Source organism: Salmo trutta, unplaced genomic scaffold, assembly GCF_901001165.1.
Source record: "Salmo trutta unplaced genomic scaffold, fSalTru1.1, whole genome shotgun sequence".
Lineage (NCBI taxonomy): Eukaryota > Metazoa > Chordata > Actinopteri > Salmoniformes > Salmonidae > Salmo > Salmo trutta.
The window spans coordinates 1,210,290-1,231,503 of NW_021823115.1; the positions used below are offsets into that span (position 1 = coordinate 1,210,290).

General features: G+C 43.4%; 1 protein-coding gene across 1 annotated transcript; it reads right to left on the reverse strand.

The window, feature by feature from the left end:
• Positions 1 to 560: 560 nt before the first annotated feature.
• LOC115189010 (iroquois-class homeodomain protein irx-4-A-like) lies at positions 561 to 8,722 on the reverse strand. Its single transcript, XM_029747832.1, has 5 exons — positions 8,301 to 8,722; positions 7,502 to 7,753; positions 5,310 to 5,416; positions 3,349 to 3,659; positions 561 to 1,575 (listed from the first exon to the last, which is right to left on the reverse strand). Exons 1-5 carry the CDS (start codon positions 8,343 to 8,345, stop codon positions 905 to 907), a joined length of 1,386 nt encoding a protein of 461 aa, XP_029603692.1. The 5' UTR covers positions 8,346 to 8,722; the 3' UTR covers positions 561 to 904.
• Positions 8,723 to 21,214: the final 12,492 nt, after the last annotated feature.

Sequence of the window (21,214 nt, forward strand, 5' to 3'; positions counted from 1 at the left end):
TCTCCCGCCAGCTGGTATTAATGTTGAAGGCTCTCTCTCTCTCTCTCTCTCTCTCTCTCTCTCTCTCTCTCTCTCTCTCTCTCTCTCTCTCTCTCTCTCTCTCTCTCTCTCTCCCATCCCCCTGTCACTGTGAGAGAGGAGACGTTGACTGACTCAAAAACTACATTTATGATTATAGATTTAACTGCTTTAAAAAACATAACGTTTTATGTACTGTCAGTCATTATTGGCTTGAGTTCTGCGTGTTTGAAGAAATAGGTCCCTGTGAATAGGTCTATAAAGCAACACTTGCTAGAAAGATATGGTAAACATTATATTTCTCTACTTCGGACGATCTCTTAACGGCGACAAAAGCAAATTAAAAGATAGGATAAGCTAAAGATAAGTTCATGAAGACGGAAAGATCATTTTGTTATCGCAAATTCGAAAACGTTATAGCCTATAATTTCAGGACATTGGACAGCGACCAGCATTGACGCAATCTGAACACAATCTCATCAGAAACCGACGTTTTATTTGTGAACAAACTTGAAACACACTCCTTCAATTTTAGGAGACCTGGTGATTTGTGACTTTTTTCTTTCATCAGTGATACTCACAAACCATCGATTAATGACGGCTGCTTTTTAAAGAATGTTTAATATAAATTATTAACATCTGCATGCTATAAGAAAAATAATAATGTAAAAAAAAACATATTTATAATGTTAACTGTCAGTTATACATTTAGATACAGTAGATTGTAGGCAGGCCTACGTGCTTTTTAACGAAATAGCAATACGCTCCAACGAATCCTGTTTGGAAGTTTCACCAGTGAAATGCCAATATAATTACGTAAATATATCCTTGCAACAACAAAAAAAGTAACCCCCACAGAATAATAAAGTAAAGCAGGTTTGGTGTGTTAAGAGCAGAAGTGTTTGTTGACAGGTTTAGGGAAATTCATATTGTCCTTCGTGGAGTCTTGGTGCTGTAGAGACGGAAGTCCTTTGACGCTCCCAACAGAACGTTCCAGAGCGTCCGTCTCTAGTATCGAACCCTCGGTGGTCGTGGTCCATGAGACCGTGGTGTTGGTCAGGGCCTGGTTCAAAGTACTGTGTCTGAACAACGGGTCGTGGAAAACCCCATCCACCCAGTTTCTGAGAGTTGTAACGGGAGAGTCCTGCCGTCTGTCTAGAACCGTGATAGGGGAGGAGACGGCCGGAGAGGCGGGCAGGCCCGGCTGAGGCTGACACCTCAACATACAGGACGGGTACTCCGCCTGGTTCAGAGACGTGGCCGTCTGGGCCAACGACCATATCCGTGGTTTGCCGTCCAGTATCTGTTGTTGGTAACAAGCTTTCCCCTGCCGGCTGTCGCAGCCGTCTGGTGAGGTTTTAGTGAGCTGCTGCTCCCCGCCCAGGGACACGGGTATGCTGATCTTTAAAGATGTGTCCTTCAGATGCTCGTCTGAACAGTCAGTTGTCGTCATGTGAGTGTTCATGAGGTACCGGTGTTTGAGCTCGCACTCCGAGCTCTCTGATTCTATCAGGTCGAAGTCGTCCAGGTCACTCAGCGCGAGATCCTTATCTTTCTCTGGAAATGAACAGGCATGAGACATCAGCGATAAGAGGGGAATCAAACTCTAATAAAAGTATCACTGTTAATGTCATTTAAGCATTTAGCATCACATTATTGAAAGGAGCTTTGGCCTAGCAGATATGCCTATTCAAAGAAGTTGAGGTAGAAGTCCATGCAGTTTCATAGCACTTTGCATTACAGCAGAATAAATGGGTATTAACATTGTAACTAGATGTATGTGTATCTTGTGCATACAAGCTTTTGAGTTCACTTATTAATGTATCTAAAAAAACATCCTAAAGCAGCCCAAAGTTGTTTCATTTCCATTCGGCCTTTAGGCCATTTCCATGATACATTTAGTTTCATACTTCCTCTGGTAAAGGACTATTCCACTGTTAATGTGATGCATAAAGGGCAGCAGGTAGCCTAGTGGTTAGAGTGGAGGGGCAGCAGGTAGGCTAGTGGTTAGAGTGGAGGGGCAGCAGGTAGCCTAGTGGTTAGAGTGGAGGGGTGGCAGGTAGCCTAGTGGTTAGAGTGGAGGGGTGGCAGGTAGCCTAGTGGTTAGAGTGTAGGGGCAGCAGGTAGCCTAGTGGTTAGAGTGTAGGGGAAGCAGGTAGCCTAGTGGTTAGAGTGGAGGGGCAGCAGGTAGTCTAGTGGTTAGAGTGTAGGGGCAGCAGGTAGCCTAGTGGTTAGAGTGGAGGGGCGGCAGGTAGCCTAGTGGTTAGAGTGGAGGGGCGGCAGGTAGCCTAGTGGTTAGAGTGGAAGGGCGGCAGGTAGCCTAGTGGTTAGAGTGGAAGGGCGGCAGGTAGCCTAGTGGTTAGAGTGGAAGGGCGGCAGGTAGCCTAGTGGTTAGAGTGGAAGGGCGGCAGGTAGCCTAGTGGTTAGAGTGTAGGGGCAGCAGGTAGCCTAGTGGTTAGAGTGGAGGGGCAGCAGGTAGCCTAGTGGTTAGAGTGGAGGGGCAGCAGGTAGGCTAGTGGTTAGAGTGGAAGGGCGGCAGGTAGGCTAGTGGTTAGAGTGGAGGGGCAGCAGGTAGCCTAGTGGTTAGAGTGGAGGGGCGGCAGGTAGCCTAGTGGTTAGAGTGGAGGGGCAGCAGGTAGCCTAGTGGTTAGAGTGGAAGGGCGGCAGGTAGCCTAGTGGTTAGAGTGGAGGGGCGGCAGGTAGCCTAGTGGTTAGAGTGGAGGGGCAGCAGGTAGCCTAGTGGTTAGAGTGGAGGGACAGCAGGTAGCCTAGTGGTTAGAGTGTTGGGCAAGTAACTGAAAGGTTGCTAGATCAAATCCCCGAGCTGACAAGGTAAACATCTGTCTTTCCGCCCCTGAACAAGGCAGTTAACCCACTGTTCCTAGGCCGTCATTGTAAATAAGAATTTGTTCTTAAATGACTTGCCTAGTTAAAAATAAAAATAAAGAACCAGGACTATTCACCTGTTAGTGTGTTACATAAAGAACCAGGACTATTCACCTGTTAGTGTGTTACATAAAGAACCAGGACTATTCACCTGTTAGTGTGTTACATAAAGAACCAGGACTATTCACCTGTTAGTGTGTTACATAAAGAACCAGGACTATTCACCTGTTAGTGTGTTACATAAAGAACCAGGACTATTCACCTGTTAGTGTGTTACATAAAGAACCAGGACTATTCACCTGTTAGTGTGTTACATAAAAAACCAGGACTATTCACCTGTTAGTGTGTTACATAAAGAACCAGGACTATTCACCTGTTAGTGTGTTACATAAAGAACCAGGACTATTCACCTGTTAGTGTGTTACATAAAGAACCAGGACTGACCATCATCGTTGTTCTCGCTGTTGATGTTCTCCTCCTGAGACGCCTCGTCATCCTCATCGTATCTCTTCTCATCAGAACACTTGTTCCTCGGAGGCCACGTCATCTTGTTCTCCTTCTTCAACCTCCTCCTGGCGTTGGCGAACCAGGTGGACACCTGCGTCAGGGTCATCTTAGTAATGATGGCCAACATGATCTTCTCTCCCTTAGTGGGGTAGGGGTTCTTCCTGTGCTCCTGTAGCCAGGCCTTCAGGGTGCTGGTGGTCTCTCGGGTGGCGTTCTTCCTCCTGGTCCCTCCGTCCATACAGCCATATCTAGTAGTGAAGATGTAGTTACAACAATGTCTCTTTGTAACAGTAGGCCTATATATCTATATATAGGGTCCTGTAGCAGAAGAGAGCCAAGATAACAACTCCTTGTGTCCTGTCCATTAGAAATGCATAGTGTTGATTCATCCAGCAGTACACTGCAGTCCAACATACCTCCGGGGAGCTTTTACAAAAGAATAATGCCCCTATATGAGTGAGCTCAAGCCCTGCTAGGTGAGTAAACACAGGGCACCGCTAGGCTAGCTGTCTCTCCATCCAGAAGACTGACTGCTAGGTGAGTAAACACAGGGCAGCGCTAGGCTAGCTTAGCTGTCTCTCCATCCAGAAGACTGACTGCTAGGTGAGTAAACACAGGGCACCGCTAGGCTAGCTTAGCTTTCTCTCCATCCAGAAGACTGACTGCTAGGTGAGTAAACACAGGGCACCGCTAGGCTAGCTTAGCTTTCTCTCCATCCAGAAGACTGACTGTTAGGTGAGTAAACACAGGGCACCACTAGGCTAGCTTAGCTGTCTCTCCATCCAGAAGACTGACTGTTAGGTGAGTAAACACAGGGCAGCGCTAGGCTAGCTTAGCTTTCTCTCCACCCAGAAGACTGACTGTTAGGTGAGTAAACACAGGGCAGCGCTAGGCTAGCTTAGCTTTCTCTCCACCCAGAAGACTGGGGAAAACAGACTGGAGAATTGTCTGATTGAGTGTAATGATGCAGCCCCAGGTGAAAGGGCCTAAAGCATTAGTGTAATATTCAGCACTCTGGGTTCTCCTTGAGGCTAAGCCCAGGGATATAACTATATCCAACTTCTCTAGTGGAGTTCATGTAAGCCTATTATACACTTCAATAAGAACAGTTTCAAGTTTGGCAACTCATCAACTAATCCTATGAATTTGATCAGGCATGATATTCCGAGACCATTTGGTAGCCAGTACTGTAATAGACAGGGGTTTTTCTAATAGTTGTTCATTTAGAGGTAAGGTGACTCGTGTCAGTGAACACACATATGAAGGATTGGGAAATGGGCTTCCATTTGACAGAACATTATTATGTGTGTATTGTTGCTAACTCATATTGGCACTTTGCAGAGTAGGATCACACAGATAAGTACATCATTATATTATTATTATTATTATATATTATTATTATTATTATTATTATTATTATTATTATAATATACAACATTATATTATATTATATTACCACTATATTATTATTATTATAATATACAACATTATATTATATTACCACTATATTATTATTATTATTATTATTATTATTATTATAATATACAACATTATATTATATTACCACTATATTATTATTACTATTATGAATATTATTATCATCATTATATTTGTATTATTGTTAATAATAATATTTATTATTATTATTATTATGATTGTTATTATTATTATTATTATGATTGTTATTATTATTATTATTATGATTGTTATTATTATTACTGTTATCATTATTGTTATTATTATGATTATGATTCTTATGGTGAATATTATGATTTGTATGATTACTATTATAATAACCATACCTGTCATATTAGTACTGTGCAAGTGTAAGGTCATAGGGGTAGTACACAGTTATTATTATTACTATTATAGTATTAATATTATTATAGTAACCATACCTGTCGTATTGATAATGTCCCAGAGTGGGGTCAATGGGGTAGTAAGCTGTAGCCTGGGTAATCCCTGCATGCGCGGGCACTGTTGCATCTTTGGTATCGAATGTCCCCTGCAACAAGACAAACTGTCAGTCAGGAAAACGTGACACTATTGACATTAATGGACTGTTATACTTATATATATATAATAACATGTATACTGTTTCTTAATAACATGTATACTGTTTCTTAATAACATGTAAACTGTTGCTTATTAACATGTATACTGTTTCATAATAACATGTAAACTGTTGCTTATTAACATGTATACTGTTTCTTATTAACATGTACACGGTTTCTGTTTCTTAATAACATGTATACTGTTTCTTAATAACATGTATACTGTTTCTTAATAACATGTATACTGTTTCTTAATAACATGTAAACTGTTTCTTATTAACATGTATACTGTTTCTTAATAACATGTATACTGTTTCTTATTAACATGTATACTGTTTCTTATTAACATGTACACGGTTTCTGTTTCTTAATAACATGTAAACTGTTGCTTAATAACATGTATACTGTTTCTTAATAATTTCACTCATAAAGTCTAGTGTTCCCATTTCAACACACACAAACACAATAACAGTAACTAAACATGGTGTTCAATATCAAAGTCAAGTTATATCTGTGTTATTGTAGGCATTCTAACTAATGAATACAGGGAAACAATGACAGAGACATAATCGAGCACACTGCAGTATAAGTTGTAGTAACATAAAAAAAAAATCCATTCTTAACATAGGTGTCATATTGCAGTTCACAGTACATATTTTCACCTGACACTTTCACTTGCCAAACTCAACATTTTCATTAAAAGTTGCACTTGGCTATTCAGTCATAGCCTGCAGTTGTTTCACCGTGAAGACAGGTTTTGTGCATCAAGAACAGTCAGACCGTGTGCGTCCTGTGACTGTAGGCTTTAGGCTATATATATACAGCTCTGTGACTGTAGGCTATATGCTATATAGATACAGCTCTGTGACTGTAGGCTATATGCTATATAGATACAGCTCTGTGACTGTAGGCTATATGCTATATAGATACAGCTCTGTGACTGTAGGCTATATGCTATATAGATACAGCTCTGTGACTGTAGGCTATAGGCTATATATATACAGCTCTGTGACTGTAGACTATATGCTATATAGATACAGATCTGTGACTGTAGGCTATATGCTATATAGATACAGCTCTGTGACTGTAGGCTATATGCTATATAGATACAGCTCTGTGACTGTAGGCTATAGGCTATATAGATACAGCTCTGTGACTGTAGGCTATATGCTATATAGATACAGCTCTGTGACTGTAGTCTATATGCTATATAGATACAGCTCTGTGACTGTAGGCTATATGCTATATAGATACAGCTCTGTGACTGTAGGTTACATGCTATATAGATACAGCTCTGTGACTGTAGGCTATAGGCTATATAGATACAGCTCTGTGACTGTAGGCTATATGCTATATAGATACAGCTCTGTGACTGTAGGCTATATGCTATATAGATACAGCTCTGTGACGGTAGATGATATGCTATATAGATACAGCTCTGTGACTGTAGGCTAAATGCTATATAGATACAGCTCTGTCACTGTAGGCTAAATGCTATATAGAGACAGCTCTGTGACTGTAGGCTATAGGCTATATATATACAGCTCTGTCACTGTAGGCTAAATGCTATATAGATACAGCTCTGTGACTGTAGGCTATAGGCTATATATATACAGCTCTGTCACTGTAGGCTAAATGCTATATAGATACAGCTCTGTGACTGTAGGCTATAGGCTATATAGATACAGCTCTGTGACTGTAGACTATATGCTATATAGATACAGCTCTGTGACTGTAGATGATATGCTATATAGATACAGTTCTGTGACTGTAGGCTATAGGCTATATAGATACAGCTCTGTGACTGTAGGCTATATGCTATATAGATACAGCTCTGTGACTGTAGGCTATATGCTATATAGATACAGCTCGGTGACTGTAGGCTATATGCTATATAGATACAGCTCTGTGACTGTAGGTTACATGCTATAGATACAGCTCTGTGACTATAGGTTACATGCTATAGATACAGCGTCACTGCCATAGAGAGATGAGTAGAATTATTATGATATCATACTATATTATAGTAACCATACCAGCGAGTAGAAAGCGGACGCGTCGGTTCCATAAGTAACGTAATTTCCATAGCCTTGACTCCCGGTGTACGGGTTCCCATACACCCCCAGAGCAGCTGCGGAGCTCAGCTCGTGCCTGGCGGTGGCCAACAACCGGCTCTCGTACACTGGGCAGTAGACCGGCGTCTGGGCGGAGGCGGTCACCCTGGAGTCAGCGCTGCTTCTGCCGCTTGACTCGCAGCAAGTTGTCAAAGAGTTGGTTGTCATGAGGAACTGAAATGCAAGAACATAACAATTAATTTACAACGTACAGTGGGCAATTTTATTAAAGAATACCGTGAATAAGTGGTATTGATGTTTAGGCTAATTGCAAAACAACCCTTTATAATTAAAATATGTAAAATGTTTCCAGAATCCCCAAAAGACATGTTATGGATGATTGATAAAAGACACCAGTTAGTTGGGTTATCTATCCAGCCCCCGACACAACAGCACCGCACGTCCACAAAACAGGTCGGCATGTGGGATATCAGATGAAAAACATGGCACACGTTCCGAGGTTATTATCTGGCAAAAATCACTTCACGATAGGTCGGACTGCGCCTGGTCCTGGTTACCCTCCTTACCTTTACCGTTCAAAGAGCAGGTATCACGAGCCGTTTACGGTAACATAATACAATTCCGATACAGTGCATTAAGATACAATGCTGTCTCCTTTCTTGTTGAAAGTGAATCACATGATCAACATTTAATCAATATAAGAATCAATAGTGATGAAATCTGACCGAATATTCAGTTGATAAGCGAGAAGGTAACTTACTTGTGGTGCAGACGAGTAGGGATATCCGAATTGTGGATATGACATTGTGGAGAGGTCCCAATATCCGGAGATAAAGCGAGCCTGCAGGTCTCCTCGCTATAGTAACGTAGCCTTGCACTGTTTCAATGTACCAATTGATTGGTAAGCACAGGCAGTAGGCTGGAGGCTTATAGGGCGAGCCACACTACCATGTTTAATTTGTTAAAATGCCCCCCAAAACGACTCTCCAAAATGCGCCCTCTCTTTTCCCCTGGTCTTTTTAACTCTTCTAATGTGCAAATGAATTAAGACAGTGAAATATATTTGTCCAGATTGATGACTTTGATGTCAGAAATACATATTTTGCTTTATAAAAAAAAAAGTATTATAAAACACGTCCGCCCAGATGCAGGTTGTTTTAAACGCCGGTGCCTCTGACGTCAGAAGAACCCACTCAGTCTAGACTGAAACTTCAACATGCATTTCTGGGGAGAAACATCGAACCAGTAATATGGAGCGGGACAAAGACTTTGTGACATTTAACCGGATTGAAATTCAATGAATCAATGAACCCATGATTTTAATATACCATTCCTTATCTCAATGTATATCTAATAGGTGCAATTAAACATGTGAACCAGGAGGAACATGTCTGATTGTAATTATAATTACTCCCGTTAGTAATTATATAGTCCATTAATAAACATATACATATGGAGACTATTTCAATGTGGATAGTTCACAAAACAAACAGGGAGATTTGTAGTATTTTAACATCTTTGCCAATAATACACATAAATCTAGTGAACTTTAACGTTTTATTTGATCTCATCGTGGCCCCATCTTCACTTGGTTCCCTTGAGATTTGGTCATTATTTGGTTGACACCAATTAACATTGATTTCGATAAATGCCACTGTAATTACGTTCAACTTCATCTTCATAAAACGTTCAAATGTACGTTCAATCTCTGAAGAAGAAAAAAAAATGGTATCACACTTTCAGAATTTCCCTCTCGTGTTATTCTCCTCTTGGCAAAATGACAGAGTCGGCGTTTGCTCTCCGTTAATTTCCCAGACTGAAGCTCGAAGTCGTTTCTCCAATAACGTTAATGTGTGGAGTGTCAGCGGGCTGGGGGTGTGGTGCGGGGCTGGGTCTACTTTAAGGACGGGCTGGGTCTGCTCTGGGGCCGGGCTGGGTCTGGGTCTGGGGTCGGGCTGGGTCTGGGTCTGGGGTCGGGCTGGGTCTGGGTCTACTTTAAGGCCGAGCTGGGTCTGGGTCTGGGGTCGGGCTGGGTCTGGGTCTGGGGTCGGGCTGGGTCTGCTCTGGGGCCGGGCTGGGTCTGCTCTGGGGTTGGGCTGGGTCTGCTCTGGGGCCGGGCTGGGTCTGCTCTGGGGTCGGGCTGGGTCTGCTCTGAGGCCGGGCTGGGTCTGTTCTGGGGTCGGGCTGGGTCTGCTCTGGGGCCGGGGTGGGTCTGCTCTGGGGCCGGGCTGGGTCTGCTCTGAGGCCGGGCTGGGTCTGCTCTGGGGCCGGGGTGGGTCTGCTCTGGGGCCGGGCTGGGTCTGCTCTGAGGCCGGGCTGGGTCTGCTCTGGGGTCGGGCTGGGTCTGCTCTGGGGCCGGGGTGGGTCTGCTCTGGGGCCGGGCTGGGTCTGCTCTGAGGCCGGGCTGGGTCTGCTCTGGGGTCGGGCTGGGTCTGCTCTGGGGTCGGGCTGGGTCTGCTCTGGGGCCGGGCTGGGTCTGGGTCTCAGCTGGGTGGGGTAGCGGACAGAGACGGGTTCCATGGTGTGCTGACTTGCTTAGAGAAGCCTGGGTTCAGACATGTGAATAGCCCGGGGGTCACACTCAAATTAATGAGGATGTTCTCCTCTGTTCCCAGCTGGAACGCCAAGCCCTGGGTGACAGCTCGAGGAGGGTGATGGATGGCTACCTCGAGACCCGCCAACACAATATCATAGGCTACCCACAGCATAATTACCGCGCATCTACAGATGAAAGAACCTGTGCTCAAATTAAGTTAAGACTGTATGAGGCAAGTTTCTTGTGGAGTTTATAAACAGAGTGTTCTGTCGATCAATTGAATTAGTGTGACACCTCAGACCAAAACAGTCACATTTAACATTTACCGGGAACATGAGCGCCAGGTCAGAGGACGAGACCGACCTGACAGGACTTTTCATTTGCATTAAACTGTAAATGACACCAGAAGCCACACTTAATTATTCAAACTTAATTATTCAAACATAATTATTCAAACATAATTATTCCAACTGTTTGGCGGCGTTTAATAAAAAAACAAAGTCATTGTTCAAATTCATTGCAAAATACATTTTAATCTCAACGAAATCAACTGGATAAACAAGCCAAGACTAAATACATATTAAACAAAATATTGGGCTTTAGGTCATTTTTGGGGCAAATTTTACATCACTTGGTTTTGACGACATGTTTCCGTTGATTTGAGAAACTGCAGGTTTTTGGACACACACACACACACACACACACACACACACACACACACACACCTGGGGGTTCTTTCAAATTAATCTACCTTTGCCCTCATTGATATTTTAGTTTTCCAATTTTTTATTACGAATAATGACATCTAAAACTAACCTCGTTTTTCTGATTTCATAACCCATACTGTTTGCTTGGTTATTATAGTAAAATCTATTTAACCACATTAGATCATCTAAAACTTGGGCTTTGCTGTACTCATGTGTTCCACAATGGAAAAGACAGGGACGTTTGATGGACGTGTGCAGTAAACTGTATTGTCCAGGCGGCCTCTCCGTATCCATTTTCATTATCCTGCTAGTGTTATCACGTCCCTATGAAATATTTAGATGACCCAGTATATCCTTTTAGACCGGAATGAAGGCTGCTCAGAGGTTCATTCTGGTTTAGCGTTTAAAAAAGACAGCGCTCTTCTGTGACAGACGGCGTCCATTTAATGCAGAGCGGTATATGATTGTTATGAAGTGTACTTTAATGTACGACAATATGGTAACAGGCCTATTGGATGTACTGTATGTGAGGTTGGTTGGCAGTAGTTCATTGGAGTTTAAATGTAAATGATAATAGATCATTATCTATCAGTCTTATCATATAGTGAATAATGGCTTTAATCTTACTATATAAATGAAGACAGATAGACGTATCTTATTTCGACAGCATCCATCACTCAGGACTCGCATTAATCACCTGAACTGCCTTCTCTGGAATTAATGGATTAGCGTTTATACAGTTTGTCATATCTGTTTTACTCTTAAATAAAACAATGCATATAAATAACATGTCATAATATTTATCTGCAAATTTGCGATGTTTCTGAGGGGGGAAAAACGTTTATTTGTTGTCAACTTGGTCTCAATGCTCTTATAAATGTATGTATTTGAGTGGATAGGTCTGTATATCCCGAGAGAGTGGACCTATCGTTGCGCTACTGTAATAATTGTTGAGTCTTGTTAAATGCATCGTTAACTTGAGTTTCCAGTTTCTATAACATTCAATTCATAAACCTGTCACTTGATAATTTCTCTGGTTGATTAATGACGCAGCCAGAACACTGGGAGAGCAGCGCAGTACAGGAGAACCTCGCTTCGACACCACGTCCCACTAGTGAGACTGACTATGAAACAATTTACAAAATGTTAATGTCGCCATGACCGTCTCTGTATCATGGAATTATTATACATATTGGGAAAAAAGATACCAAGATGCTCCTTTTATGAGGATAGATTGCAATTTACAGTAACATTCGTATATTCTTCGGACCAGTAAAGGTTAAACATTTAATTGGATCTCAATATGTCAATTAATCCAGGCAGGCCACCGGTGGGACAAGTCAGTATTCGTTAGCCATCCATGTTCTGAAGACGGGAGATGACGTGGAAAACCGGTAACTTGGGGCAACAGTTAGTGCTATTACTCTTAAAACTGGTTTGTGGACACAGTGGCGGATGTGTGTGAGCATCTGGTTCCAGCTGAAGTTTCTGTGTTCGACTCCAGCGACAGAACGTTATTTTTTATATTTTAGTTTTAAGCCTCAAACCTGAACCCTTACTTTAACCATTGAGTTAATGCCTAACCTAAAGAATTCGGAGTTAATGCCCAACCTAAAGAATTTGGAGTTAATGCCCAACCTAAAGAATTCGGAGTTAATGCCCAACCTAAAGAATTCGGAGTTAATGCCCAACCTAAAGAATTCGGAGTTAATGCCCAACCTAAAGAATTCGGAGTTAATGCCCAACCTAAAGAATTCGGAGTTAATGCCTAACCTAAAGAATTCGGAGTTAATGCCCAACCTAAAGAATTCGGAGTTAATGCCCAACCTTAAGAATTCTGAGTTAATGCCTAACCTAAAGAATTCGGAGTTAATGCCTAACCTAAAGAATTCGAAGTTAATGCCTAACCTAAAGAATTCGGAGTTAATGCCCAACCTTAAGAATTCGGAGTTAATGCCTAACCTAAAGAATTCGGAGTTAATGCCCAACCTAAAGAATTCAGAGTTAATGCCTAACCTAAAGAATTCGGAGTTAATGCCTAACCTAAAGAATTCGGAGTTAATGCCCAACCTAAAGAATTCGGAGTTAATGCCTAACCTAAAGAATTCGGAGTTAATGCCTAACCTAAAGAATTCGGAGTTAATGCCTAACCTAAAGAATTCGGAGTTAATGCCCAACCTTAAGAATTCGGAGTTAATGCCTAACCTAAAGAATTCGGAGTTAATGCCCAACCTAAAGAATTCGGAGTTATTGCCCAACCTAAAGAATTCGGAGTTAATGCCCAACCTAAAGAATTCGGAGTTAATGCCCAACCTAAAGAATTCGGAGTTATTGCCTAAACATATCATTGGAATGACACAGAAAAGAAACCAAACACTTCGACATTTGATGTTTGGAACAACTTCGCCATTTTATTAACATCTAATTCTGATGTGAGACTGAGAGCTTGTTGAATTAATCATACATTGTAATGCAATAAATCTATGCAACACTTAATTATAAAGTATTTCACTTGTATTAGTCTTGTAGATGCATACAAGTTTGAATAAGGGGCTGTTATGACTACGCTTTGGTGTAGAAACAACTCTATGACTCAGTCTGAAATGAATAAGATATTTTGTGTCTAATTTCACAGCAGTCCTCTTGAGTTTGGAGCTGAGCTGCCTGGGCCTTACTGAAGTAGCTAGAGGTGTTGAGGGACATCATACACATTCATTTAGTCAGTTTCAGTGGCTTGAGACCTCACCCTAATGTAAAGCTAAATGACTATTCTGAGACCTAACCCTAATGTAAAGCTAAATGACTATTCTGAGGCCTAACCCTAATGTAAAGCTAAATGACTATTCTGAGACCTCACCCTAATGTAAAGCTAAATTACTATTCTGAGACCTAACCCTAATGTAAAGCTAAATGACTATTCTGAGACCTAACCCTAATGTAAAGCTAAATGACTATTCTGAGACCTAATGTAAAGCTAAATGACTATTCTGAGGCCTAACCCTAATGTAAAGCTAAATGACTGTTCTGAGACCTCACCCTAATGTAAAGCTAAATGACTATTCTGAGACCTAACCCTAATGTAAAGCTAAATGACTATTCTGAGACCTCACTCTAATGTAAAGCTAAATGACTATTCTGAGACCTAACCCTAATGTAAAGCTAAATGACTATTCTGAGACCTAACCCTAATGTAAAGCTAAATGACTATTCTGAGGCCTAACCCTAATCTAAAGCTAAATGACTATTCTGAGACCTAACTCGAACTTATGACTATTCTATGAAGATGCAGCGCTGAGCTGAATGTTAGAGGACAGGTGCAGTGGAAGGTTTGTACTCTGACAGTGTTAGCACTAATACCCTGGAGCTGGTCCCACGCTGGCCTATGGTAGGGCTGTCTCTCTGCTGTCTCAGTGCTGCCTCAGTGTTGTCTCATGGTCTCAGATCTAACAGAACAGGCTATCCAAGGTTAGAAATTCTGCTTGTGTGGTAAAACATTAGCCTGTGTAGTCTCTATGACCAAATTAAATATTGATCTCTTTATGACCAAATGGAATATTGATGGAATATTGATCTAAAGGTTACTGTTTTATTCCACTGTCACAGTGCAGGTGTTTGATGCAGTTTTGATGGTGCAGTTTCTTATGGATTTCATGTAAGTACTCAATCTCTGGATACAGTATAGGTATATACAATGTGCTAATGCATCAATGAACCTTCTTCAAAAGCTACATATACCAATTAATCTTTCTCCTCTTCACACACCCAGCAGGCATGTTGTCTGAATAGGACCCCTCAATCCCCCAGGCTGACTGGTAAACTGGCCCCAAGCCTCAGTCCCCCAGGCTGACTGGTAAACTGGCCCCAGGCCTCAGCCCCCCAGGCTGACTGGTAAACTGGCCCCAAGCCTCAGTCCCCCAGGCTGACTGGTAAACTGACCCCAAGCCTCAACCCCCCAGGCTGACTGGTAAACTGGCCCCAAGCCTCAGACCCCCAGGCTGACTGGTAAACTGGCCCCAAGCCTCAACTCCCCCAGGCTGACTGGTAAACTGTCCCCAAGCCTCAGTCCCCCAGGCTGACTGGTAAACTGTCCCCAAAGCCTCAGTCCCCCAGGCTGACTGGTAAACTGTCCCCAAGCCTCAGCCCCCCCAGGCTGACTGGTAAACTGGCCCCAAGCCTCAGGCCCCCAGGCTGACTGGTAAACTGGCAGGTGTTGGAAACAGCACATTCCAACTTTTCACAGTTAGCTACCAGAGGTTGGGGGGTTGAATGTATTGTAGTAAAGAAACAAACATGTATATTTAATTAACAGACTAATAGATCCAAGTGAATAATAGGAAACAATCAGTATATACATTCAGTTATCCACAGTGACTTACAGTTAGTGCATTCATCTTAATATAGCTAGGTGGGACAACAACTCTCAGTCATAGTAAGTGCATTTTCCATCAAAGCAAAGTGAGAGCTAGTAAGGGGAAGAAGGGGGGATTGAATTAGTGAGAGATAGTAAGGAGAAGAGGGGGGTTTGAATTAGTGAGAGATAGTAAGGGGAAGAAGGGGGGATTGAATTAGTGAGAGATAGTAAGGAGAAGAGGGGGGTTTGAATTAGTGAGAGATAGTAAGGGGAAGAAGGGGGTTTGAATTAGTGAGAGCTAGTAAGGGGAAGAAGGGGGGATTGAATTAGTGAGAGATAGTAAGGGGAAGAGGGGGATTGAATTAGTGAGAGATAGTAAGGAGAAGAGGGGATTGAATTAGTGAGAGATAGTAAGGAGAAGAGGGGGATTGAATTAGTGAGAGATAGTAAGGGGAAGAGGGGGATTGAATTAGTGAGAGATAGTAAGGAGAAGAGGGGATTGAATTAGTGAGAGATAGTAAGGGGAAGAGGGGGATTGAATTAGTGAGAGATAGTAAGGGGAAGAGGGGGATTGAATTAGTGAGAGATAGTAAGGAGAAGAGGGGGGTTGAATTAGTGAGAGATAGTAAGGGGAAGAGGGGGATTGAATTAGTGAGAGATAGTAAGGGGAAGAGGGGGATTGAATTAGTGAGAGATAGTAAGGGGAAGGGGGGGATTGAATTAGTGAGAGATAGTAAGAAGAAGAGGGGGGATGGAATTAGTGAGAGATAGTAAGGAGAAGAGGGGGATTGAATTAGTGAGAGATAGTAAGGAGAAGAGGGGGATGGAATTAGTGAGAGATAGTAAGGGGAAGAGGGGGGATTGAATTAGTGAGAGATAGTAAGGGGAAGAGGGGGGATTGAATTAGTGAGAGATAGTAAGGGGAAGGGGGGGGTGTCTCATGGGTCTCATTCCGACGACAGCCGTTACAGAACTAACCGCCACCAAAGGACCAAGCAGCGTGGTCAGGACGAATGGACCTGGGAGGAGGTCCTAGATGGGAAAGGACCCTGGAGGCAGGCCGGGGAGTATCACCGTCCGAAGGAGATAGAAGCAGCGAGAGCAGAACGGCGACGTTACGAGGAATTAGCACGGCAACAACGGAAGCCCGAGAGGCAGCTCAAAAAAAAATTGTGGGGGGGCACACAGGGAGATTGGTAGAGTCAGGGTTGAGACAGGAGCCAACTCCCCATGCTTACCGTGGGGAGCGTGTGACCAGTCAGGCACCGTGTTATGCGGTGATGCGCACCATATCTCCGGTGCGCATTCACAGCCCGGTGCGCTCGTTGCCTGCGCCCCGCATTTGCTGGACTAAAGTGAGCATCCAGCCAGGACGGGTTGTGCCAGCCCTACGCTCCAGACCTCCAGTGCGCCTCCTCGGTCCAGTATATCCTGTGCTAGCTCCGCGCATCCAGTCTCCAGCGACGGTCCCCAGTCAGGAGCCTCCAGCAATGGTCCGCAGTCCAGAGCCTCCAGCGACGGTCCCCAGTCAGGAGCCTCCAGCATTAGTCCGCAGTCCAGAGCCTCCAGCGACGGTCCGCAGTCCAGAGCCTCCAGCGACGGTCTGCAGTCCAGAGCCTCCAGCGACGGTCTGCAGTCCAGAGCCTCCAGCAACGGTCCGCAATCCAGAGCCTCCAGCGACGGTCCGCAGTCCAGAGCCTCCAGCGACGGTCCCCAGTCAGGAGCCTCCAGCATTAGTCCGCAGTCCAGAGCCTCCAGCGACGGTCCGTAGTCCAGAGTCTCCAGCGACGGTCCACAGTCCAGAGTCTCCAGCGACAGTCCACAGTCCAGAGTCTCCAGCAACGGTCCCCAGTCCAGAGCCTCCAGCGGGGGTTCCCAGTTCGGAGCCTCCGGCGATGATCCACGGTCCGGTTCCTCCGGCGACGATCCACGGTCCGGTTACACAAAAGCGGAGGGATCAGCGGGGTGGTGCGGGGGCTACGCCTCAAACCGGAGCCGCCACCATGGATAGATGCCCACCCGGACCCTCCCCTATAGGTTCAGGTTTGCGGCCCGGGAGTCCGCACCTTTGGGGGGGGGGGGGGGGGGGTACTGTCACGCCCTGACCTTAGAGAGCCGTTTTATTTCTCTATTTGGTTAGGTCAGGGTGTGATGTGGGGTGGGCATTCTATGTTATCTATTTCTTTGCTTTTGGCCGAGTATGGTTCCTAATCAGAAGCAGCTGTCTATCGTTGTCTCTGATTGGGAATCATACTTAGGCAGCCTTTTCCCACCTGTGTTTTGTGGTTAGTTGTTTTCTGTTTCGTATCTTACCTGACAGAACTGTGCGCTTTCGTTTCATTTTTGTTTGAGTGTTTTTGGTGAAAATAAAACATCATGAATACTTTCCACACTGCGCTTTGGTCTCATTCCGACGACAGACGTTACAACTAGTAAAAGCCCAGTGTACTACTTTTGTGAAAAGTTTTAAACTAAATGTATTTGAATCTTTACCAACATTTGCAACTTGATTCTGATAATTGTCTGTACAAGACAGTTCATCTTATAATACGTGTTTGCTATGTGTTTTCCAGTTTCTTTAAATACTTTGCAAATGCAACTTATTTGTAAGTGAGAACTGAAACGGTCTATTCATTCCTTTTCCATAGACGCTCTTATCCAGAGCACCTTACAGTAGTGATTGCGTACATTTTCATACGGGTCCCCCAACAACTATAGTATCACATGCGCCATGCTCGACCAACTGAGCCACATCATCACAAACCACTTGATGTCTCAATGTACTCAGTTTGGTCAGTGTTGTTCTTCAAGGTGATAGAGGTCAACAGCAGGGATCAACAACTAGATCCAGCCGCGGGCCCATTGTTTCCTGAGCGGCTGGTTGGGTGTAATGAATACTCAGGGAGGAAAAAGGTGTAGATTCACGCGCATACGATCACGTGTCTCTCTGATATACGTGGGAATATTTGCGAACAGACTTCATAAATAAAAATCACTTGGAGCTGTTTCCTGGTGTTTTTACAGCCTTTTATGTAAAAACAATAAAAACCTAGATGACCAGCCGATGTACAATACAGTCATTCATTTTTACATTAGGTGGTTTGTAAGGATGGTAAATCAATACTGCACAAAAAGTGATTGTTTTTAAGTTATTTGATCAAGAAAAATATTTAATGAGGTTGTTTTGTGTCTTTGCCCATAACTTTGCACCTTTTGATGTAAATGTTTGACACAGGGTTTTGGGATAACGCAGAGGATAGGTAGGGAAGCAGGTATAATGTAGAGGAGAGGTAGTGAAGCAGGTATAATGTAGAGGAGAGGTAGGGAAGCAGGTATAATTCAGAGGAGTAGAGATAGGGAAGCAGGTATAATGTAGAGGAGTACAGGAAGGGAAATCAAATCAAATCAAATCAAATTTATTTATATAGCCCTTCGTACATCAGCTGAAATCTCAAAGTGCTGTACAGAAACCCAGCCTAAAACCCCAAACAGCAAGCAATGCATGTGAAAGAAGCACGGTGGCTGGGAAAAACTCCCTAGGAAAAACTCCTGAGAAAGGCCAAAAACCTAGGAAGAAACCTAGAGAGGAACCAGGCTATGAGGGGTGGCCAGTCCTCTTCTGGCTGTGCCGGGTGGATATTATAACAGAACATGGTCAAGATGTTAAAATGTTCGTAAATGACCAGCATGGTCAAATAATAATAATCATAGTAATTGTCGAGGGTGCAACAAGCACGTCCGGTGAACAGGTCAGGGTTCCGTAGCCGCAGGCAGAACAGTTGAAACTGGAGCAGCAGCATGGCCAGGTGGACTGGGGACAGCAAGGAGTCATCATGCCAGGTAGTCCTGATGCATGGTCCTAGGGCTCAGGTCCTCCGAGAGAGAGAGAAAAAGAAAGAAGAGAGAATTAGAGAGAGCATATTTACATTCACATAGGACAGCGGATAAGACAGGAGAAATACTCCAGATATAACAGACTGACCCTAGCCCCCCGACACAAACTACTGCAGCATAAATACTGGAGGCTGAAACAGGTATAATTCAGAGGAGTAGAGATAGGGAAGCAGGTATAATGCAGAGGAGAGGTAGGGAAGCAGGTATAATGTAGAGGAGAGGTAGGGAAGCAAGTATATTGTAGAGGAGTAGAGGTAGGGAAGCAAGTATATTGTAGAGGAGTAGAGATAGGGAAGCAGGTATAATGTAGAGGAGTAGATATAGGGAAGCAGGTATAATGCAGAGTAGTAGAGGTGGAGAAACAGGCACAATGTAGAGGAGAAGACGTAGGGCAGCAGTTAGAATGTATAGTAGTAGAGGTAGGGAAGCAGGTATAATGTAGAGGAGTACAGGAAGGGAAGCAGGCATAATGTAGCGGAGTAGAGTTAGGGAAGCAGGTATAATGTAGAGGAGAGGTAGGGAAGCAAGTATATTGTAGAGGAGTAGAGGTAGGGAAGCAAGTATATTGTAGAGGAGTAGAGGTAGGGAAGCAGGTATAATGTAGAGGAGTACAGGAAGGGAAGCAGGCATAATGTAGCGGAGTAGAGTTAGGGAAGCAGGTATAATGTAGAGGAGAAGAGGTATGGAAGCTTTTAAAATGTACAGGAGAAGAGGTATGGAAGCAATTATAATGTAGAGGAGTAAAGGTAGGGAAGCAGGCATAATGTAGAGGAGTAGAGGAAGTGAAGCACGTATGATGCAGAAGTGTAGAGGTAGTGAAGCTGGTATAATGTAGAGGATAAGAGGTATAGAAGCAGGTATAATGTATAGGAGTAGCGGTAGGGAAGCAGGCATAATGTAGAGGAGAAGAGGTAGGGAAGCAGGCATAATGTAGAGAAGAATAGATAGAGAAGCAGGCATAATGTAGAGGAGAAGAGGTAGGGAAGCAGGTATAATGTAGAGAAGAATAGATAGGGAAGCAGGTATAATGTAGAGGAGAAGAGGTAGGGAAGCAGGCATAATGTAGAGGAGAATAGATAGAGAAGCAGGCATAATGTAGAGAAGAATAGATAGAGAAGCAGGCATAATGTAGAGGAGAAGAGATAGGGAAGCAGGTATAATGTAGAGGAGAAGAGATAGGGAAGCAGGTATAATGTAGAGGAGAAGAGATAGAGAAGCAGGTATAATGTAGAGGAGAAGAGGTAGGGAAGCAGGTATAATGTAGAGGAGAAGAGATAGAGAAGCAGGTATAATGTAGAGAAGAATAGATAGGGAAGCAGGCATAATGTAGAGGAGAAGAGATAGGGAAGCAGGCATCATGTAGAGGAGAATAGATAGGGAAGCAGGCGTAATGTAGAGGAGAATAGATAGGGAAGCAGGCATCATGTAGAGGAGAATAGATAGGGAAGCAGGCGTAATGTAGAGGAGAAGAGGTAGGGAAGCAGGCATCATGTAGAGGAGAGGAGGTAGGGAATCAGGCATAATGTAGAGGAGAAGAGATAGGGAAGCAGGCATCATGTATCCTCTATTGACAGACTGTAAAGGGGGAGATGGCCGGTTGAAGAATTATATTCTGCTTATAGCTGCTCGAGGTACTGACTCGTTCCCTGGCTGCTTTTATGCAGAAATTGCCAAATGGAGAGCTACAAAAAGAAACTACATGTTAATAGATTAACATTTTAAATTTGTAATACTTTCAGGTCAGAATATTCAAATGCTTGGTTGTTCTCTGCCTCTGTGATTGAAGGAACTTGTGATTGGGTTTCCACATCATGCCTCCATCTCATCCTCAGGCCTATCCACTGTCATATTAACATGGCTCTGTCATTAAAGCAGACCTTCTCCTGGTTTAGCGCTAAAATAAGATGCAGAATGAGACAATAAAGTGCATTTGTGTTCAGTAGGTGCATTATGAATAAATAATTGTAAGTGCCTGGGCTACATCTTCCGGATAATCACAAACTCACCCACTCACAGTGTATCTCCGCATTATGGGGAGGAATATGGAATCAGGACTTTATAATGCAGCTGATGGAAGGAGAAACATGCTGTCTGTCTGCAGCTCTATTTCTAGACAAAGGAAAGAGAGGGAGACTTTGTGTTCAGTCAGAGAGACAGGGTTTAAAGTTGGACTGTACTGTAGATAG

What these genes read in the sequence shown, in the direction of transcription:
- LOC115189010 (XM_029747832.1), bottom strand. Translation starts at nt 8,345, where the DNA reads ATGTCATATCCACAATTCGGATATCCCTACTCGTCTGCACCACAA. An exon ending in CCTACTCGTCTGCACCACAA is followed by an intron (nt 7,754 to 8,300) that starts GTAAGTTACCTT and finishes CTTGCATTTCAG; the next exon opens with TTCCTCATGACAACCAACTC. An exon ending in CGTCCGCTTTCTACTCGCTG is followed by an intron (nt 5,417 to 7,501) that starts GTATGGTTACTA and finishes GTCTTGTTGCAG; the next exon opens with GGGACATTCGATACCAAAGA.